Source organism: Solea senegalensis, linkage group LG5, assembly GCF_019176455.1.
Source record: "Solea senegalensis isolate Sse05_10M linkage group LG5, IFAPA_SoseM_1, whole genome shotgun sequence".
NCBI lineage: Eukaryota > Metazoa > Chordata > Actinopteri > Pleuronectiformes > Soleidae > Solea > Solea senegalensis.
Genome location: NC_058025.1, coordinates 7,427,318 through 7,450,976, shown reverse-complemented (window position 1 = coordinate 7,450,976; position 23,659 = coordinate 7,427,318). Strand labels below are relative to the sequence as shown.

The following is a 23,659-nucleotide window of genomic DNA, read 5'->3' as shown; positions in this document are numbered from 1 at the left end:
CGTCTGCAAGTTTACATGAATCCCAGTCAGCAACAGAGGGTTTTTAAGTGTATACTTACAAGTTTTACATGATGTCATTTATTTTTTCCTCAGATACAATTCCTGCTGACTATCAGGATCATAGTGCCCAGGACACAGAGTGAAGACGGTGAAGAGCAGGGATCGAGCAAGGGAACAACGCATGGTCTGCTGAAAACATGGGACAAAAAGGAGCAGAGTTGCTCTGCTGACAGCAACCAGGGGGAGATCACAAATTAGAAGAACAGCAGAGAAACTGGGAACATTTTCTTAAGAGTACATAACATTGGGCATTATATTCAAACCTTTAATTCAGTGTGGTGTAACTGAAGCCAATATACTCTTGTATAAATCCTCAGCAGGTTCTGTGTGCATCTATGCAATTTTATCAGCTTTTAATGAATAGTCAAAGAGGAAATGCTGTGCAATAAAGTGCTTTTAATGTTGTGATATTTAGCTCTATGAAGGAAGTGAAGACACCACATGGCGTTAAATGGATGGTTTATTAAAAGTTTGAACAATGTGACCGACATGGTACCACATGCATGTTCCACACGTACAATTTTGTTTGATTGTTTTAAGTTTTGTTTTCGTTTAGGATTTTTTTTTAATTGTCGTTTTTTATTTTGACATCAAAGCTTCTGTGAGCACCAATCGAGTTCTACATTCACATTCAGTCAACTGAATGTAGAAATATAAATAAAAAACAAACAAACAGTGTAATTCAGATAAAAATTTCCACAGGTCGCAGAACTTAAGCCAAAAGGTTTGTTAAAGTTATGATAAAACATATTAGGGAAACAATAAAACTTAAATGAAAACGTACTGGTTTTATGACGAGTGAGAGACACAAAAAGGACTTGCTGATGGCAATGTACTATACTTTACAGTACAATAAAACTGTTAAAAAGAGATGAATGTCTTTGTGTGAGTTTTGATTCGGCAGTAAACTCAACATCCAGTGTTGAATAATGCACTAATGAGACCTGACTTTGACCGCAACCTTGAGCCGACTACACAAGCCTCGGTCACAGACCAAACAATACAACGGAAGTGGTGTGTGTGTTGTTTTCTGACTTCTACCTTTGGCAAACATAGTCCTCGTCTGTGTCACTCTGCAGCAGCTCTTCCAGAAAGGCAGTTTAGTAGACCTCTGAAACCTGCACAACAATGAAGACGCCTGGAGTTGTTGAGAAGGGTTTTCTTAAGAAAAGATTTGGCTCAAAGGGAGCGTCCACAATAAAAACATTTATATTTGTGATCTAAGTGGAAACTTCACAACACTGGGTACTGATTACTGAAAAAAAAAAGAAAGAAAAAAAAAAGCTTGTCCCGTTGCATAGAAAACTACAAAAGAGAGGAGGGGGCAACATAACGAAGCATAAATATATACAGCTTACATGTGAGCCTGAGAGATGAGTATTTTAAACAAAGTCAGGGCCAAATCTAAATCAATCCTTCTCCGATTATTTAAGACAAATAAATACAGCTCCTCGTGTAAAGTCTCTCCACTTGAAATAAATTTGTCCAAAAAAAAACAAAAAATAAAAACCTTGCTGCTACAACTTCATGGTCCACCTGTACAGAACTGAAATGAATGAGAATAAACGTAAGAATCCAAAGAAAACTAGTAACACGTCACGTAAACGCATAGAAAGTAGACTTCCAAGTTTGAAATGATCAAGAGTCAATAGGGACTGGATGAGACTTCTGATTCACAACTCACCTCCTATTATTCTCCATGTGATTTCAAACCTGTAATACAAAACTCCAGAAGTCCGTGGTAGTAAAGAATATATAGATATAAAAAAAATTACCATCAAGGTATTAACAGCTTAATATCGTCAAACAATGTAAAAGAAACACTAGCATATAAAACAAAGGCAACAGATAATCCTTCATTTTTGAACACTGAGGCTAGTGTGGGGTTGTGTTTCAATGACAGGAGGGAATTGTGGTGGTGGTCCCCTGGCTCAGCGTGAGAGCTTTCACCCACCGACATCCCGAGAATCGAGAGTAGCCCGAATCCTCGAGCACTGGTGCGACGCCTAGGCTTCAAAACGCTTCGGGCAGACCATCGGGGCGACGAGGGTCCACGTGTAGAGGATGAGACACACCCAACAGGAGGCCATCTTAATCCAGTATACTGACCAGCTCCCGTCCAACAGCTTCTCAATCTTATGGTCATCAAAACTGCAAAAGAAGGACACGGGCCAGAGATGTGAGCAAAGGGAAACCACGGCACTGTTTGTTGCTCTTATTGCCACAATAAATAATATTGCAGTCATAAGCTAAAAATTTAAAAGCTTTTTCACATGGCAGTGTCAAATGTTAGGTTGGCTTAGGTTGGTTTTCCACTATGAAAATAGAACTAGACTGACTAGACTTGTAATGCAGTTGTTTTCAGTGTAACTGAATCACTAGAATCAGTTAATTAAAAATATTTGTTCAGTATTTCCTCCATGACCGGAGCACAGTCTCCGTCTGACACTGAAATACAGTGGCAGGGTTTGTGATGCCGCTCGCTATCAGCAGTGCTGTCGCTAAATACACCAGACTCTGACCAATCAGTGGCCGGCAGTCTTACAACGTCACGCATAGTACCTACTCAGCTCGCCTGGAACCTCACCAGAGCAGGTACTCAGGTACCACGCTAGTGGAAACGCAACCTATCCATGCCGAGGCGAGGCAAGCCGGTGGAAACACGCCATAATTGTCTCTTGCTGGCTTATGCATAATTTACGTGTCATGTGATCATAAACAAGCGATGCTGCTACACAGCAGCATGAAGTGAGTTCACTTACTGAAACCAGTTGGTGACGGTCATCATGACATACAGGGAGCCCAGGAAAAAGACAAAGTGGAAGTAGGTGTAGCTGTAGATGGTTCCCTCTCTCTCATCATACACCACGTTCTGGCCTGTTCCAGTCTTCTCCTCATCGTAGTCGTCTGAAAGGTTCACATTAAAAACATTTGTTGTTGTTTTTTAAATCTTAGGATGCAGTAAGTGTTTTTTAGTTTTCAAACAGATACTGTTATACAATCAGGAGTGATTCCTTTAAATTCACCAATTGCACCTTTTCCAACTTCTAAATATAAGTAGGGCTGCAACTAACGATTATTAGTAGATGAGCTCTTCTTTGGTCCGTAAATGAAATAATGATGTTCTCAAATGTCTTGTTTTGACCACAAACCAAAATGGTTTCTTTGTTATTTGGAGCAAATAAACCAGAAAATATTCACATTTAAGAAGCTGGAACTGTTTTAAATATTAAAAACTAATCAAATAACCCATGCAGCCCTAAATATTAGCAAATATGCGATATATTAATGTTGATTTCTATTTTCTTCTAGCTAAATTTTCAAACACGGAACAGTGTTTTTTTCCCCACAGCAGGTGGTGCTGTGAACCTTCTCACAGCTCTCTCTGGGCCCGCTTCACTGTGTCACACTAACCTCCTAGTAACAGTGACATCATCTGTGTTTGCTGACCAATGCTTTCTCACCATCCTCAGTCAGGCTGAGGAATAGCAATGAGCATCGCCTCTGTGTGTGTGTGTGTGTGTGTGCGTGAGTAAACACACAACAGATACTGAACAGACTACAGAGGCAGGGAGAGAAATAAAAGGAGATGCACATTAGTGAAGGGGGAGTGATTTGACTTTACTGACCTGTGTCATCTCCAAAACAGAAACAGCAACGTGCTCTCTGCAAGGTTGAGGAAACAGAGGTTACCACTGAGCTGGAATTAAATATTTATGAGACACACACAAGATACAGTAGATACACACAGACACACACACACACACTTCATATCACTGGGGCCTCATCTGTTCATAAGGATGTTTCTTTGCGAATATGTGGTCACTGGGAGTTTCAAGTTCTGGTAAATGTGTCTGCATATTTCATTAACCCACACACTCCAGTGACATGTGACTATGTGTGCAGGGTACCTCAGTCTCCGGCTCACTGTTCCTGCACACTCTGAGCGCGGCAGAGCTGCGCCTGGTGGTGGACGTCAGGCTGGAGGCAGGGTGGTGAGAGAGAAAGAAACAGGGAGACACATTAGAAGGGGAAAAGAAGGTCCAGTATTCCATCACTATGCATTCCCCCCCTCAATTATTTGCAATTCCTTCTTCCTCAAGGAACAACCACAAGAGACACGATGCCTCCACTTGATGGAAAACACATGTGAACACGCACAAAAAAAAGAAAAGAAATACATTGCTGCTGTCTCTCTCTCACACACACACTCCGGTCAGCCACAGCCAATCACACGCTGCCTCTGCAGAGTCACAGCCAATCAGAGCTACCTTGTCTCTGTCGCTACCGCGATACAGCCCGTCATAAAATATGTATTCCACATTGCCTTTAACAAAACAGCTGTTAATTAGTTTGGATTTTTAGTGCTGGCATAATTGCCAGCCCTATAAATTTTAGTGCTGTAGCACTAAAAAGGAACATAACGCAGTGAAACTTGGTCTGCATTTAAATGTGGTCAGTTCAATTATGAAAAAGGAGTCAAAAGGAATGTGTGTGTGTTCTTGTAGGAATATCTTTGCAAGGATCCAAAAAACTTAAAAACCATAGGAAGTGAGGATATTTTGCCTGATCCTCACGTTCTGCCATCTTAGTTTAATGGTTAGAATTAGGTTGAGGTTAGGATTAGGCATTTAATTGTGATGGTTAATGCTAGGAAATTAATTATGTCTATGAGTGCCCTTGTGTGTGTGTGTGTGTCTCACCAAGAATAAAGGACACATCCAAACAGGAGAGCAGTTCCCACAGCAGTCACAATCTTCTTATCACTCTCAGTCCCAGCGTTGAAGGGAAACACACACACGGTTGTGTTCACACCATCTATGTTCAGCGCTAGATGGAAAGAATGCACAGATAGATGACAGATGAATGAGGGGGAAGCGAGTAAGAGAAGGAAAATTTCCAGAGATGCAGCAAATGTCCGTGTATTTTGGCACAGTGTACGTAGCAGAAACTGAATAATGTAATTTACAGTAGGTACAAAAGCAGAAGAACAGTATGTAGTGTCCTAATCACCACATACTACATATACTATTTATATTGATCACTGAGCAATGCAATGTGTCACAGCGATGTGCTTGAGTCTGACCCGTGTGTCAACAACCTGCTGATAGGAGCTGATACTCAATAATGGCTGTGATTACAGAGTGTGGTCGTGGGTGTCTCTTCATACTCACTTTCTTTTGGTTTGCTGGAGAAGGCTGAGAAGGTCAGGTACATGACGTAGACACTGATGACTCCCGGCTGCAACAGGCCTGATGTGGGCTGCACTGCAGGGACACAACGGTTAAGTTAATATAAGTGACTAATAAATCACTGACTTTGTTGAAAAGGTAGGATTACAGACAGATGTCGTCCCCGTCCTGAACTGGAATATGGGATCAGAGCTAACGTGGGTAAAATTAATTTTAAAGCAGACCTATGCAGGATTTGTGTCCTGATGTAAGAGCTTTGGAGTCACTGCAATGGTTACGTTTCGATGCAGGGAGAACCAGCGATGCAAGATCATAACTGCCGACCTTATGGAGTCCTCAGAAAAAGGAGGTCTTGCGAAGCAGAAAGGGGCAGAAGCACTACAGCCATAAATAAATAAATAAATCCAGGAGGCCTAAACATCATGATGGTCATATGAGGGTTAATGTGCATGTAAACACCACCTGTAACGCAAATCCCTGTGTCCTTATTTGTATTACGCAGCCAAATGAGATAATGTGCTTGTGTGTGCGGGTTCTCACGTTTCTGTATGCACGGAGAGATGGCCAGCAGAGAGATGATGAGGCAGAGGCTCCCATTGATGCCCAGGAAGATTTTATTAAGCACACAGGCCTCAGGGTTAGGGTGAGTATAGAACAGACCCATGAAGACCACCGCTCCCACCGCAATACTGAACAGCATCAGAGTCACCAAGGCCAGAGCGCCGTACCACAGCCGGTTATACTTCACTCCTGAACTCCTGCAGACAGGATGACAGACGGAGGGAGAGAAACACACACAGAGAAAAACGGGGAAAACATAACATGAACGAGGATAAAGCAAATTACAGAAGTAAAAAAGATCAAGTGAATTGGAGAGGGGGGAATAAACTAAATGAACGAACACAGGTAAGTTTGACCTAAAGGGAAATTAAAAGAAAGACAAAGAGTTTGGTTTGACTTAATACAAATCATTCAAGTTTTTTAACATTGTTGTGTCAGCGTGCGTGAGCAGAGGAAACTGAATAAACACCATATGCATCCTCTGAATCAGCAGAGGGAGGACGGTCTGCTGCCAAGTCTCCTTCCTCCACCCATCAAAACACAAAGCTACATCACTCCCTTTTTCCAAACTTTTAAAGACACACCCGAGGAATCCAACCTTCTGAATATCTCAACAACAGGCAAGTACAGCAGTGGTATTATTTACTGTGCATCCATATTTGAGTGAGCTGGGTTTTGAGGTTTCTGGGACAACAGAGACGACGTGTTGCTTTTACCAGTTTGTGTTCCATCGGTGTGCAAACTCCACCAGCAGCATGAGCTGGATCAGCAGGAAAAAGAAGCCTCCGGTGGCTCCGATGTAGCGCCACACTGTGGCATAGAACAGACATAGAAAAGTGGGGGAATAGTTACATGAGTGAATGCAAGAAACAAAACAGGCATGAGCTGAATCTTCTGTGAGATTAAGCGCTTTAAAACAGAGAGATTATTTGAACAATAACACATTATTATTATTATAAGAGTTGGAGTCAGACAATGCAGACAATTTGAGTATTTGCCATTTTAATTTTATATCTATAAGTCCATCTTAATAAAGTAATATTACCACTTTTTTTTTTTTTTTACCTTCCAGAAAGGTTTCTTCTTTGGGAAGGAAGAAACCTCCGGCGCAGCATGCCACCAACAGAATAAACTTCAATAACCAGAACCTGCCATGAAAGGTAATGATTATTTTAAAGGTTGTCCATGGAAAAACATCAAACAGTCAGCATAATAAAACCTTAAAAAAATACTCAGAACATGCAGAGAAGAGGATAAAGAATAGAGAAGAGTTGATAGAGTATGAAAAAAACAAGATGCTGTGACCATCTTCCCAAAATGTATCTTTCTTAACTCAAGTGTTTGAGTTTCTTAGGAGCTAAAGAGGGTCTGAGCTCCCACAAAGCCAGTAAAATGGTATATCTATGGGGGTCACGAGTAAAATATAGCAAAAACCTATTGTTTAAATTATTATTATTATAGTATTTTAATCACAAATAATGCAGTTTCCTCAATGTAATAAGTATAATTTACAAGAACGAGAAAAACAGGCTGAAAGGAACATGTTTTACAACAGAACTATGACACTGGCTGCACTCCTTTACCAAGCCACTGTGGTGCACTCTAGAATAATACGCACTGTGACCACCCACAAACCTCAGATTACAACCCGAACCCTGCTTATATGCAAGGTCTGATGGAAATATTCAGTTCCCGGTCGAGACTGCGATTAAGAGAATTGAGACAGACTGTCTTTGCGTGTTATATTCTCTTTGCAGAGAGGTCAAACAATACAGAATACAGTAGTAGTCTGGCAAGGTCTGACAAAGAGCAGTTCTCAGTGGAGAGCATTAAAAAAGGTGGTGCACGTCAGTCGGTGTTAAGCAAGATAACAAGAACAGTACGTCCTGTAAAAGTTATGAAACAACAGGTTTTCTCATGTACCTACTGATATAAGGTGAAATGTTATATATTACCATTACAAATCTTTACTAGTGGATATTATAGATCGGGGTCGGCAAGTAAATTTGGTCTAGGGCCAATTTTACTGGGCCAAAACATCATTTATTAGGTTAAAAGGTTACTAATTGACTCAATTCAATTGTTTGAATTCATCTCCCAGGTTGGATAATGTTACTGGAGGGCCAGTTTTGGTCCACAGCCACCAGTTGCTGACCACTGTCATAAATGAATGTATAAAATACAGTTTATAGACTGATGATGATCTTCTTACCCGTTGTGTATGGCCGCCCTGCAGCCGGTGCTGTTGTTGACTCGTATGGTGAAGAGAGAGAAGAGTAAGAAGAAGACGGCCATGCCGAAGCACACCTTGTAGACGGCGGAGTAGCCGACCAGAGTTTTGCAGTTTTCTCCTGCGTTCATCTTCTCGCACAACTGGCTGTAGAAGGGGATCTGATTGACAAGGACACAACACAAAGAAAATACTTAAATTAGGTCATTATAGTGTTGAAGAGAAAACCCCACCTCTGCTCATGTTTGTCTAGTACATGGCTGCAGAAAAAGGGCCCAGTAGTGTCTATTCTGAGCGTCATGCCTCTAAAAGGAGGAGAAAGAGAGAACAGGCAGCGACAACAACCCCTCTTTCTCTCCATGAAGCCCTCTTTTTATCCCTCGTCCTCCACAGGCTGTTAGAGGGGCCTTACAACTAACTGTCAGTGTACACAAACAAAAGACACAGATGAATAAATTAACCACCTTCTGTCAGCAAGTCAAAGGAACAGGGGACACGGAAAAGCAGGAAGGGGCATGGGCAAGACAGAAAACGTGTCAGAAATCTGTCTTAATGTAAAGTTTCAAAAGTTATTTTGAACTACAGTGACTGCAATGGAAAAAAAGGAAAGAGCAAAAGTGGAGAGAGTTATTTAGATAAGGACTTTGCTTTGGCCTTCCCCAGAAAATTGGAAGAGTTTCAAAGGCTCAGTGCCAACAGAACAAACTCTGAAAATGACACCCACAGACTGGAGACTAACTACATGATGATGATCTCAACAAAGCCAAGGACAAAAGAGATGATTTTAAAACATTCTGGCTAATACATGGTTGACTTTGCATTTAAGAGGACAAACGCTTTGGTCTTTTAAAGTTTAGTTGAAGTACAAAAGAGCGAGATGTCAGCAGATTGAGTCGTCATTTCCTGACTGTGTAGCCGAGTCTAGACCCCGATCACAACACAGAGTAAAAAGCCTGAGTTTGGAGCTTTTGTCTCATGTTGAGGACCATATTAGCATGTCCATGGTGTTGAGATTAAGAGGGAAAGAGGCCGGCTGGTTCAGACTGCTGTAAATCTCTTGAAAAAAGCCCGGCACTCTCATACGCACAATGGCTGCTCTCTTAGCTGGGACTTCCCACTGTGCCCAGTGTGTCACTGACACCGAGTGTGTAGACGTGTACGCATGTGTGTGCAACTCAGCAGGCTCTGCGTGGGACTATCAGAAGCCATTTTGTGCCTGGATAGGCCCGTTTACAGGGTTCTGCTCTTTCAAGGAGCGACACAGTTGGAAGTAATTTCAATATTGTACTGTAGACACTGGCAGAGACTGTGGAAAAAAATATTAGGCTTCAGATGTGCTTTCAGTTGAGGAGTTTGCAGTCACTGCCATGGAAACCCAGTCAGCTGATTGTACTCTTCAAATCGTAGTGGCACTAATAGTTTTATTATTTTGTGTTTCTGTGGTTAGGATTCAGGATTTGAATGAGCATATTTGAAGGACAGCTTTGGGTGAATGTTTGGAAATAAAAAGAGTCAAGGTTGCGGTGGTTCGGTCCAATGCAGAGGAAAGTTAGTGATTCTGTTCAAGATAGAGTTGTGAAGGAGGACAGTTGGTGTAACAGAAGAGGACAGCTGTGATCAGGTGTGGCGACCATTAAAGGGAGAAGTCAAAAGAAGAAGAAGAAGAAGTGTTTCAGTGTATGTATACACACTTTATTGGTATAGAATCATCACTGTATTGAGCCATCAATATAAACTCAGGGAAAACAAACTGAAAAAATTTGGCTGGTATTGACTCAAACCATAATACTTCAGTAGGCCAATAAGCACACAGCATGCTGTTTGAGTGAGATTTAACATGATTGCTTGTCTCTAGGCAGAGAAAACAGAGTGTGTCTGTGTAGTGTTTGAAGAGTGATGTAGTTTACAGTTGTTAACTCATGATTTATGCCGAGATCAGACAACACAAATTCAGGGCGATTTTCAAGCGCTTCGGTCGTGACCATTTGCAGAGTCGCACACGATTGTGAATAATATATAATATAATGTATAATTGTTCAGATATGTTCATTTTAATGTAAAAGGGGTAACAACATTTTACTTTCTTTTAATTGTATGAGCAATGTTTGCACCATGTAAACCTCACATATTTGTACATGAAGGAATGTATGTACCGAGTCACTGACTCCTGCACCCCGTATGTTTCCTCCTGATAAAAACGAAGAATTACAGCCCTGTCAGTCAACGTGATGGACGGCTAAAAAGTCTGATGGTGATGGTGACCATTGCATTACAGTGTACAAGTGATGTACTCACATGGTCTCTCATCACTTGCTCCACAGTGGGGGACATCATGACGACGCAGGTGATCGTGACCAACAGGAAGTAAAGAGCGTACATGACTCGGGTTCCTGTGGACTGCTTTATCTTGGGGCAGCAGTTACAGCAGCACGAGCAGGCCGCTGATCCACAGCAGCAGGCCAGCTGCACACAGAGAGAGAGAAAAAAAAAGGTATTATCATATTAGTTTCACAGTTTTCCACACCATCATATGTCATCTGATACAGACATAATGTATTTAAGGGGGCACTTGGGTGGGGAGGGACCTGGGGTTAAGCGTTCTTTTTGCAGCTGCCTGAGTCAGCTGCAGATCCTACACTTTAACCGTGTGCCAAACATGAAAATTACAAAATGGCATATTTTTTTGGACAAGGACAAGAAAATATGCAAAGAATATGAGAATTATAGTCTTTTTTTTACCTTTCCCCCCTGCCACAGATAAATAATGTGAATAACAGAATAAATGAATGACATGCTGAGCTAACAAAAAGCCAATACTGAAAAACACAATTACAGTAAACAGCACTTGCGGTTAAGCACGTAGACAACCAATGCCTTTTAGGATCAGATGTTGAAGCCATTTTAGCACTTCACTTACGTTTGGGAGTGTCTGGTTCTTTCTGGCACTGTTATATCATCAGAGCTTCAGAACTCAACAAATCACAGGTTTGAGCAAGAAGACATGGCAACTCACTGAACAGATGAAAAACAAAGTAGCAACGGCCTTTCTGTCCATTTGCTCATTCATGCTTTCAATCATGAGAAATTCCTCCCACTGCTTCACGGGGGCAACTCTTGATCAGAACAGACAGTGAGGTTTCTTGTCTGAACTATCACACACATTCACACACAGGCCTACTCTGTTTCTCCTGACAGGCCATCCCATAAAGACTTTGTTCTATTTAGGAAAAAGGGGAAGCTCTATAATTATGAGGTATAAGATCTCTCTGTAGCCACCCCACCCTGTTTGTGCAGACCTTCTACCTCTCCGAGGGCAGCAGAACACACACACATACATAGCTATGGTAAAAGGTGTGGCGCAACTATGGGGCTACATTAACACTTCAGTGCTGGACTTACTATAAATGCCTTGTTTTAGTTTGGTGTGTAGAAGTAGATTATGGGATACAGGTTGAGGAAGTGTGAACTAAAGGCTATGGTGCTGGGTTTCATGAGGGTAATAGGGATGGGAATCAGGGAATCGGTATCAGTCAGAATTGGTATCGGCGCAGTACAGACCACCTGTAAATATGTAAATAAAATCAGCAAAAGCATTTCAGTGGAGTCATGTTGGGGCTGTTTTTTGGGGAGAACAATATTTGTGACACAGTTAGAGAATGATGTCTGAGAAAACAGCTGTGATATTGGTATCGGACACAAAAAAGGGCTATCGTCCAAAACCTAGATGTTAAGTCTAACAGTGTAAGCTACTGACAAACAGCTTATCTACTATCATTATCGTATTAGGTGTGGGGAACGACCCGATAATTGGAGGGTGTCATGGATGAATCCACACACACACACACGCACGCACACACATGCACACGCACACACACGCACACACCTCCACCAGTTTGAAGACCAAGCACATTGAGTGCACTTGCTCCCTGAAACACAACACTTTCCAGTTCAGGTAGTGGCACCGTTTTTTTTGGTCAAAACAAAGAACATGTGTATGTGTGTGTGTGTGTGTGTGTGTGTGTGTGTGTGTGTGTGTGTGGTGCCCACGGAAACTTGATTGAGGTTACATGTGGAAGTCCCCCCGTACCCACACATGCACAAGTCAACACGGAAAGAACACAAGGACATACAAGTGAGGGTGAACTATTGTGCTGTGTTTCCATCATGGTACGGGTCAGTTGGGTACACTTTTGTGTTTCGACTGTGAACACATTTTAAGCATAAAGTGCCTTTTTTTGATAGTGCTCTTGCCAATTTGCTTTTCTACGTTCAATTGTCAGTGTGAAAAGTCTCTCACACCAGAGCATACAAAAAAGATTGTTCCACTTCTGTGGCTGTATGGAGTTAATCTGCTTTTCTTTCCACTGTTCCACATCATCATCACCAGGACTCCCTGGAAGAAGAGATCTTGTATCACAATGGGACCTTCCTGGTTAAATAAAATCATCTCTTTATTGTATATTTCCTGTATGCCTCTTTAAACTTAAATTATACATTGCTTGTTAACATTCTGGGGTATGTAACCTTGGTCAACTATGTTACATTAGCAACAGAGAAGAAAATGGCACTGAGATACCAGAGCAATGATGTGCTGCACTTGAAATTGGGATGTTGCCTACAAATAATCAAGAATTCAAGAATAAAAACAAGCCTTTTATTATGTGGCTCAACTGTATCAGTGGAAGAGAAAGCTTCCTATTCTGTATACTGTAGCTCCGCTGGAGTTTATTCTGGTAATATCAGTTCAATTTACCTTTCAGTCACAACAGTAATCTTATCCCTTGGCTGAGTGTGTGTGTCCTAAGCCAATATCTGAGTGTTCTGAAGTAGTAAAGCCAGCGTGCAACATTGTCTGATGTGCAGCGTTCCACTCCAGATGCTGGTTATATGAGGTATGCTGCAGACAACTGGATCCACACAGACACATGGTCAGGATAAAGCAGCTTCTCCAGCCACACGCCTCTCCAGCTTCTTGGCTGATCTCTTCTCGATGGCCAACTTAGCTGCATTTCTATATATATGAAATAAATTCACTATGGTCCACGTGATATACAGTAAATTCTGGACGTATGCGACCATACAATGGCACTTTCCAGTAGGGCTGCAACTAACAACTATTTTCATAATCGATTAATTATTTTCTTGACTCATCGAGTACTTGTTTGGTCTATAATAATGGAAAGAAATGGAAATGATGATGTTTTTGAATGTCAAATAACAACAGCTGCTGCTGCTGGAATGAAATATGAGATGTCTTCAACTTAAGTGAAGCAAGTTCCATTGCTTACAACCAACTCCTGAAGATGACGAGAATATCTGAGAACCTTCGCAGACACTTGTTTACCATATAAGACCAGCCACAGAGTTCTCTGTAGAGTAACTAGGACATTTGTGCCTGCAGCTCATGTTACATTAAGGATAATTGTGAGATACTAAATTATTAAATCAGAGAAAGGACTGCAACAATCATCTCTTTCTCGCTGCATCTCATCAAGGGCATGCTGAGGACTTATGATTTAAATCCAAGGCTGCACACAAACGGCTACTTTCATATTTCCTCAAATAATCGAAAAGCCAAAGTCACCCGTGATATTAGCAGTTTACCATCATGGAAACCAGCAAATATTTACATTTAGGAAGCTGAAACAAGAACTGAGCTCAAATCGTGAAGCCCAGTAATTTTACCACATAGTGTGACCAACATTGATTTTAAATAGATCTTAAAACCTTCAATAAAAAATAATAAACAAGAATAAGTAATACATTAAAAACACAGGTAAACATCTGGATTCTGAGTTGGCCCTGAATTTCTCTATTCTTCTTCTTCTTTTTTTTTTTTAATTAATTTTTTTTTTTTTTAACCATTGAGGTTCCTTTTTCAATTAAGGCATGTTCATATAGTGTAATTTCAATCATGGCGATCAAAATATTTCAATTTGTCTCAGAAATGTTTCACAACGGACTATTTTATCCTCCCTCTATGTTACTTTCATTTTCAGATTCTATTGCAATTGCCTAGCAACACGAAGCATGTGCTGTGTGAGCGTACAGTCCATTAGGACTGAAACTGCAGATAATCAAGCATTCGTCTAAGTAGGATTCAGACACATTAAATATGACATCATCTGTCTTCCTCTGTAGTCTCCATAAGATATAAAATGAATCCCAACTCCAGCAGTGGTAAATGGGTTAAGATGAAACATGCAATTCTTTTATCCACATGGAAATGCAAAAATAAGAACAGCAGACACATCTGACGTCATTCTGCTTTCTTTTTTTTATGCAGCAGTACAAAGGCTTTTTGGATGCTTTGATGGATGATCAAATACAGACAGAGAGCTGCAGTTTACTCCTAATCGGCATTTAACATCAACGCAAGGAGATTGGCGGGAGTATAGGGCTCAAGCGCAAACACGTGCACACAATTTTCTAATGCTTGAGAAGCTGTGGAAGTGTATTAATAGGTCTGACATTCTGGCTCCAAGGCCACATGTGCATATTCCAGCTTTTGTTCACATATAGACTTCAAGTTTTTTATTTATTTATGTGGCCCCTTGTGCTTTATTTCATGACACACAGCTTAAACAGGATAAGCCGTTTTCTTTGTCTCTGCAGCACCCGCATGTCTTTCTCAATGGGCGATTAATTAACCACAGCAGACTGAAAGTAAGCAGGAAAAAAAAAAAAAACACGAGGCGATTTAAACGGTGAGTGGGTGTTTAGATTTCATTAGTTAGGGGGTGTTTCACCAGAGGACAACACAAAGTGGGGGGGTGGGGGGTAAGCCGCATACTGATGGGGACGAGAGAGAAAATGTCTCGAGGAATTCCACCACATGCACAAACATACAAAAAGAATATCCATGGTAACAAACCCTGACCCTACCCACTTCATGGGTCATCTACCTCCTCCTCTTACTGCTCGCCCTGACCCACCAGCTACTCAGCAGGTGGCAACTGTGTCTGCAGATTACACCCTTACTTCAATATTAACAGCCCCGGGGTGCCCACTGCTCCAACGGTCATCATCTCATGCTACTGTAGATAAGAAACTAGTGAAAAAACTAGTAGTGAGTTAAGACTCTGGTCCTCACAACCCTGCACTGAAGACACCAACACTTCCACTGTGAGTGTGGGAAACTAAAGAGACAAAAGACTCATCTTTTTGTAACTCAGCCTGAAGCTTTTTCACTCTACATTTCATTTACTCCATCCTCCCCCACCCTAGTGCTACCATCCTCATCTGTTGTCCTCTTTCCTCCTGTATTCTCTCCGTTTACCCTTCCTTTGTCATTTGAGCTGCCCTTTACCCTAAACTCGGCACGCCACCACCTCCCAGCTGTTCACGGGGTCAGGAGAAAAGATGATACTGCTCTAACAGTACAGGCACAAGGATACGTCAGTGAATGCACAACAAATTCCTCTTAAGTCTCTACTAAAAACCACATCTGTGATCAGACTGTGAGCAACAACAGTAACAACAACAACGCCGCCTTAGCCTCAAAACAGCAGCGATGAGATGAACGGTGGGATCTGGACCAATAGGAAACCAACTACATGAAATGCACCGGGGATTAACTCTGGTGCACGACACCACGCAGACACAACTGCTTACGCAACAGATCGCTTGCAAAAAATAGGTCACCTCACTGTATCGCAGTAAGCACAGCAAAAGGGAACGAGAACAGGGTAGACTGTTACAGAGCCAGTTTTGGGATTTCCTCCTGCAACAAGTCAACCTGCGATGCAGTCAACAACACTCACACAAGCTGGGGAATTATCCTCTGACAAAATCTGGACACCAAAATTGGAGTTACAGTGGTAAAACAATTTCATCAGCTAGTATGAGGATTGATGATTTTCTCATCTAAAAGGCAAGATATTTGGGCAAAAGAAGTAGTTTTATCATAATGCTGTGTGGTCACACACATTAAATAACTACAATGTGTTTTAATTTGGATAATGCACTTGATGATCATATAGTGATTTCAATTATTTTGTGTTTATTTCTGTCATGATTTTGGCATTGGTTTCAGATCAGGGGGGTATTCCATCAAGCAGGCTAAAGGCAAAGCCAAGCTTAAATGGCCAAGTCTGGCTAATATGAGTGAGAGTTTGGTTCCATCAAAGAGGCTGAGATTAGCCCCAACTCAGTAACCATGGAAACTATGACTCTGGCTAAGCCTCAACCATGGCTAAGCCATAACTGTGGCTCAGGTTTCTGTTTCATCAATCTGAGCCTCAACTCTGTTCCACCAAGGTGGCTAATGTGAATGCCAGCCAAGTAACCATGGTAACTTATGCTGCCGGGCAAACCTGGTCTGTAGCAGGCTAAAAGTGAAGCTTAGCACCATCTATGATCAAAGAATGTCCAATAGACTGAAACAGAGACACACACAACTGTCATGGAATGATAAAATAATATGTAAAACATAAAATGTTTTGTTATATATTGCCTTCGTATACAGCTTTGTAAATCTATCTATCATCAGAACCTGTACGACTTGTCGGTTTTACAACCTAACTTCTAACTAACAAGATGCTGTCTAACTTCTAACTAACAAGATGCTGTCTAACTGCTAACTGACGTCTGCTTAACTGTGTATGTGGAATAAACCTTCAGAAAGACAGTCGAGTTGTGCCCGCCGTACTTGTTCTGGTCACCCTTTCCAGAAGGGAGCATTGAGCTGGAAAGACCAGCCAGCAGAAATCTGGACAAACATTATCACCAAAAAAATATATAATAAAAAATAAGACACAAATAAATACAAAATTAAACTAATTAGCAAAAAAATATAATAAAAGGAAATTTAAAGAGATCATCATTCTTTTGATGTAACAAGGGTTAGGGCCTCAGATTGATAGGAGATAGATGATTGATTTGCTGTCACCTGCATTCACTTACTGTAATAGGGGTCCTCGTCTCCATTGAATTGCTTGATTTGCTAAAATGATTCTAGATAAATAATAACATTTTTACAATCAATAGATCTGTCATATGATTATTTCCTATAGAATGATAACCAACATTGCATTTCTTCATGTAATAGTCTACTATCAATTGTATGATAAATGTGATGAGTCATGTAAAATACTTTGATTAAATGTAGCCTATTATTATCAAAAATGTAGGCAAGGCAACTTTATATAGTACATTTTAGCAAAAGGTGATTCAAAGTGCTTTACATAAAATAAAATGAAAATACAACAATTCAATATATAGCATCTGGGACAAAATAAAGAAGTAGCACAAATACAGCATGTAAAAATTACAGGCTTAAATGAAAATGATATCAGTTCTATACAATTGGCCATGCAGGAAATAAATTAAAGCTATCCCATCGATTTGCATAACATTCAGTTGATAAATGTGATGAATATCACTTTCTAACATTACTACTAGGGCTGCCAAATGATCAAATATGGAGAATTTCACATAAATTGCAGTGAAACAATAATGTTATTTTAATTATGTTCATATGAATGTTACTTATTAGGGCTGTCTTTTTGTTCTTTGGGGATTTTCCTTTTAATTTTAGGGATTTGGTTGCATTAATAGGTCCACATAATTGATTAGTTTAAAACAAAAACCATCAAGAAATCAATTGGTAGATTATTGTCTCCATATATTTTGTCCCTTTGATGGAGGATTTATATAACATGATGATGCTGAAATACTTCATTTTCTTTGTCACTTACACATTCAGCCTGTCGGCAATATTCTGCCACGCCACAGCCATCACTTTATTGATTGCCGCGGTATTGCCCTTCTTTCGTATTATGTGGCTGTAATCGTCATATACCTCCATGAGGAGGGTTTGCGCCGCTGCCGAGAACATCTCCGCACGCTCGCTTCCCTTGCTTTTCGGCATTTTTCACAGTTTCCGTGCTCGACTAAAATGGGCTTTTTATTTTCCCTGTGGGCGTGCACAAGTTGAGGCTTAACAGTTGAGGCTTGACTAAGCGTCAGGTGGAGCCAGCTGATTTCACTTGATGGAACGGCTTGGAGCTAGATTGGGAGGTGGAGCTTAGTCAAGCTTCAAGCTTACACCTAAGTCTAGTCTTAGCTACGTTGATGGAATACCCCCCTGGTTTCAGTTTCAAGCCTAAACTGGGGAATACACAAAAATAAATGACAATGGGAAAATATGACAGCGAGTGACACAATTAAGATGCAAAAAAAGACATACAATAACAATTACATCAGTGGGAGCAGAAGTTTCATGTTGTGTCATTAGAGACTTAATTAATCCATTTTTGACATCTAATACATTTATCTGCATACCTTATTCTGGTAATCATTTTTATCCTGTGGTTATTTGCTTTAGGGAACTCCCTGTTAGTCTGAGCTCAATGTTATTGGCCACTGAATAAAGTTAACCACAGCGAAAGAGCTCACACGAAACTACACACCCTCTCATCTCATATTACAACAATGCTTTAAGTTGAAAGCAGTGAGAAACCAGCAGAGGAAAAGTGGGAAAAAGGAAGGCCAAACTAAATACTTTAAAAGCGATAAGATTCAAGGCAGAATCACACACAAGTCTAGTTGTGCCAAGATCCAGATCAAGGTCTACTCCAGTTTCCACTAACACAGAGACTGATCGCTCCACTATTAGGAGTCCAGCTAGGCAGCTGTATACACACAGCAAAAATGTATCATTGCTCTGGTGCCCCAACACAAAGGGAGGCCTTTGCTTCTCTCTCAACAAATATAGGCCCCGGCTACAAGCGACAAAAGAGAGAAACTTGAGTCCACAGAAACAGAAACCACCGGTGGAGAAGGAAGCAGAAGAAGAAGAAGCAAGGAATAGAGAAGAGCTGAAGACAGAAGGCAGGACATGAACAATTCCATGCAGACAATGGGTGTGTCACAAGCACAATAGGACAGCAGGAAACAGAGCAAACAAGAACAGGAAGGCAGCAGTCAAAACAGAAGAAAGTCTGAGTCAGAGATCACCAGGTAGAAGTTTATCCAACATCACGTTGCGTGTGTTTACTCTGAGGCCTAGTTTACTTACTGTTTTGAGTTCAGTTACACAGAATTGTCACTCCTCACTGAGTCTTTACTGTTCACTGGGACTTAACAAATGGCAAAAACACAATTAGTGACAGGACCAAAATGATCATTTGATCATGCCAGGAACTGTGTCAAAATATAAATGTATTTTTATATGCAAGGAGCAGGAAGTGATGGTTGCTCTTTTGGTTATGTAACCACACGTTTCTTGACAGCTTACATTAGACAGCTGAGAGTTACATTTTGTCCTTTGTTATGATGTGTGAGCTCCTCGTCAAGTGAAAAGAAAACTTCTTTTGTCTTCTTTTGATTGTTAAGACAAAAAAACCCAAATGTTATAGATGTGTGGAAACAATACAACAACAACAAAGACACAAACAGAAAGGACCTTACTCTGTGAAAGCTGCACTTCTATTGGTGTAAACCTCGCTGCTTTGAGAGGATTACGATTTTGAACGTGTGTTTTTTTCCAACAATTAAAACAGGTTTGTGGACAAAACAAGGCATTCGAAAACATCATCATTTCCTGGGTTGAAATGGCCATACAAGTACTCAATTAATTAATGGAGGCAGCATTTAAAAAGGTTAGCAGGCATTTCACAAGATTACATCAGCAAAAATGACAAGATATGGAAAGATGTGGGGGAGATGCGGTGGACGGCAACATTATCCCCGTATGTCTGTATGACAGTACGGACGAAGACAAAAGAGATGGACGACGGCCAATTACGTCCCTGTGGGAAAACTAACTCCTGCTGCTGCTGACCAAAGCAAAATTCCTGAGACCAAGCTGAAAATAGCAGACATGTCTGTCTCACATGGACACAGTTGGCCGGTAAATCCAATCACATGACCTCAAGTGCTGCCGCAGAGGCCTTTTCACTTAGCCTGTAGTTTTACCAATCAAGTCATTTTACAGCTCACCAACACTTGTTTTTTTGGGGGGCGGGGTCACCTGTCTCACTCTGACATTACAGACCTCAGCCACAGCAGTCACACCAGTTGTGTTTACCTACACGAGTGTTGCTGGGGTGAAAGTTCAGAGATTATCTGGTATTTCACAATATTAGTTTTGTTTGTTTTTTTATGTGAAAACATCACATATCAATCAGCTGGTCGGTGCTTTTTGCTGAGTTCTTTCAAGTAAAATCTTGTGAAGTCACCATATCAACAACATTCCACAGATATTAGGGATGCACAAAATTGGACTTTTTAGCTGATATGCAAATAACTGACACTGATATACAGTATACATATATATATATATATATAGATCTCTCTCTCTATATATATATATCTATATATATCTATATATATATATATAGATATATATATATAGCTTTTCCCTTGGTCCAACTGCAGAGAGATCATTTAGTCTCTTCTGTGGTGAAAATAACATAATATTTTGCCTACTCATGTCACAAGAGCATTGAGCAAAATAAATAAACAATACAAAATATAATAGCTGTAAAGGGGATTATACCACCATAGCAGTCAAGGAGGTAGCAGCTTATTTAGTCATTAGTCAAAGCGGCAGATCTCGGGTGTTTGCCACTATCCGATAATACATGTTAAAGCCAATATCTGTTGTTATTGTGCTGAAAATATTGTAGAAAAAATGTGCAGAAAAAATATCAAATAGGAATTTTTGAGACATTTATTGCATATAAAGTCAGGCCTCACTTCAATATTTACAGTGTTATTTATTTTAAAACAAGATGGAGTGTTGCCACATGAGACACACTTACCAATAATGTACTCTCTTTTAATCAGTTACTAAATTAATCCTCAGCTATTTCAAATATTGATTAATTCCTTTGAATTTTTGTTTTTTCCATTTGTTTTTAACTTTGCACCATTTAATAAAGAAATAATAAAAAAGGAGTAATTTAGACATTTGAGAATATCATCATTTCATCACTATCAACATTTTCTGATATTTTATGGATCAAACATTTCGATTAATTGAGAAAATGATCGGCAGATTAAACAATTGTGAAAACTATCCATAGTTACAGCCCTAACATACTCTAATACAGGGATGAGAACTTCAAAAACACCTATGAATTGTTTCTAACATGTATGTGTATCATTTCTTTGGTTAACATAGAACAATGAAAAATAGGATGAATTGTAATTTGCACAGTTGAAAACGTAATTGTTCAGCTCTCAGTATCTGTTGTGCCCATTGTTTGAAATCTGTGGATGTTTCTTTATCTGTTTTTAATGCAACATGCAGAGTAAGACAGCTAGTTATCCACCGTCCTGACTCATACCCCGCCAACATTGCCTGTACCTTTGCTGTGCTGCCTACATTCACTCACACAGATTCAGCCATGTCCCATAGTCTTTAAAGCCAACACTTACTGTGCTTTTGGACAACACTCAACACTGAGATAGAGCCTCCACCCTCTATCCCATCACAACATGGCATACATCCCTATTCACACTGAGAAATTAATGTGAGTTGCTCCCACACTGGGCCTGGTCTCCTCTCTAAATCTAACCCAAACAACACTCAGCTCTCCTTTAATTTCCACCTCCAAAGCCAAAGAGGAAATAATAACAGACCACACATGAACCTGGACCCCTCTAAACCTCATGCCCATATGCACTGGCAAAGACGTTAATTACAAGTAAATGCATAAATAGACATGGGGCATCAGTGACCATGATTAGCTCTTCACTGGCACACCAACACAACGGCGAGTCTGCTTTATACCCTTCATTTTCTCTTAATCCTTCCCATTTTACATCTTTCCCCATCTTTGAAAAGAACAGGAAATAGAAGGGAGGTCTCCTTTCATGAAGGATGTGTCCAAGTAATTAAATTCCAGAGCAGACTGAGTCCGTGGGGTCAAAAACAATCTGTTAGCTGAAAAGAAGACAGAGCACAATCCCATTTACAAACATGCCACGACAGATCACTGTAAACCTCTAAATTTGAAAACAGCCTACTGCATCCATTACAGAGGAAAGAAATTAGTTTATATCACATAAAATATTGCTGACATTACCAAAAAAGTGTTGCAAAATGTTGTTAAGTTGCAAACAAATTCTGTTTCTAATGAGTTATCCGCAAGTTACTTTGCTGATAATGCAACAATGCGTAATGTTACTGATATTAAAAAAAAATTAAATTACTTAAAAAACGTTTCAAAACAAGCTGCCATGTGAAATGTGAAAAATCATAAATCACAAGGTCCCAAAATGACAGTACAGATGCAGGCTGCCCCATGTGGTACTTATTATAAATCACTAGTACTGTAGTGTGGCTCACTAAGCAGTATTTTCATGCATTTGTGTGAAACATGAATGATTTTCTCCATTCATGACTCTCCCGATAATGGAAATTCACCACAATCAATTTACTGTGTGTGGGTTATCATACAATTGTGTACAGCTGCATCAATTAATCGACTACTAAATTATTCAACAACTATTTAGATGATCTATTAATTGGTCCGAGTGTTTATTAAAATGATTGAAACAAGTTATCAGATTTTTTTTAAGCTTCTTAAATGTGGATAATATCTGGTTTCTTTGCTCCATGTAACAAAGAAATCATTTAGGTTTGTGGACAAAACGAGACATTTGAGAACATCATAATTTCCAGGTTTGGTGAACACTCATACATTTTGTGACATTTTACGGATTAGTCAGTAGAGTAAAATAATCAACTTAGTCGATTGATTATGAAAATAATCATTAGTTGCAGCCATAGTCTGAGTGTGATTTTTCTTCTGGTTTCTTTGCTATTTAAATCCTACTCTTGTTTTGTGGACATGGAGAAACACAGAGACTAATTTTCAGACACTTTATGGACCAAACAACTGTTAGGTCGCAGCCCTATAACTGTCTATGCCACATCCCTATTCCTAATAATACATTGTTCTATGTTTAAATTGGACATAAAGTCGAGCTCCTTAAGTCATTAGCCGTCTTTAACATTCAAATATTTCAGCAACCAAAACAATGAGACCCTCACATTTATAGAAGAATTTGGTGGTTTTAGCTGAGGAGTCGTTTATGTTTGGTAGAAAAAGAGCAAATGACAAAAGATATTTGTCACATCCGGTCAGTGTGTGTTTATGTTCCATACATTCAGACAAACGTCACCGGTCAGTGAGATAAAACCGCTGCTCCGTGTTGTTTCTACGGCTCGTTTTCTCTCTTTGTCTTCATGGACATGACAAAGTGAAGTAAACTGACAACAGGAAAAGAACCGAGACAAAAGACACGAAAGAGACGTCGCTGACTCGCCGAGTCTCACAGGCACGAACGGTCGGTCAACCAACGTTCGACGTCGCGTTCATAACCGTCAACTCTTCGACACCACCAACAACAACAACAACAGAAAAACAACCCGGTAAGTGTGGTTATTGTTGCTCACCTGTGAGACACAGCACGGTGTACACATTCTGCCGGGGGACAATAAATAAAATCCACCTCCAGAAAAGACGAGCTCGCTGCTTTTTCTCTGTCTCTGTCTTTCTTCTTCTTCTACCTCTGCATGAAATCACCGCCACACGGCCGGGAAACAAACGCGTGTGTCCTCCTCCTCCCTGCCAGCCTGTCCACCGCTGTCTCTGCTCCT

General features: G+C 40.3%; 2 protein-coding genes across 2 annotated transcripts in view; one reads left to right on the top strand and one right to left on the bottom strand.

Annotated features, from left to right (window-relative positions):
• The window catches only part of thbs4a (thrombospondin 4a), a 13,462-nt gene extending 12,534 nt beyond the window's left edge, over positions 1–928 (top strand). The window contains exon 23 of the mRNA XM_044025645.1: positions 94–928. Coding sequence (XP_043881580.1) covers positions 94–143 — 50 coding nt within the window. The 3' untranslated portion in view covers positions 144–928. The remainder of the gene's footprint in view (positions 1–93) is intronic.
• On the bottom strand, positions 503–23,659 carry serinc5 (serine incorporator 5). The gene is made up of 12 exons (XM_044025650.1): positions 23,456–23,659; positions 10,339–10,506; positions 8,026–8,204; positions 6,879–6,961; positions 6,530–6,623; positions 5,793–6,010; positions 5,235–5,327; positions 4,764–4,890; positions 3,972–4,041; positions 3,690–3,726; positions 2,823–2,967; positions 503–2,211 (listed from the first exon to the last, which is right to left on the bottom strand). Exons 1-12 carry the CDS (start codon positions 23,480–23,482, stop codon positions 2,067–2,069), a joined length of 1,386 nt encoding a protein of 461 aa, XP_043881585.1. The 5' UTR covers positions 23,483–23,659; the 3' UTR covers positions 503–2,066.

Excerpts from the sequence above, each read along its gene's own strand:
- serinc5 (XM_044025650.1), bottom strand. The coding sequence starts at position 23,482 with ATGTGTACACCGTGCTGTGTCTCACAG. Across the intron at positions 8,205-10,338 it reads AGCAAGTGATGAGAGACCAT|ATCCCCTTCTACAGCCAGTT; the intron begins GTGAGTACATCA and ends CTTGTCAATCAG. Across the intron at positions 6,011-6,529 it reads CACCGATGGAACACAAACTG|GAGTTCAGGAGTGAAGTATA; the intron begins GTAAAAGCAACA and ends TCCTGTCTGCAG.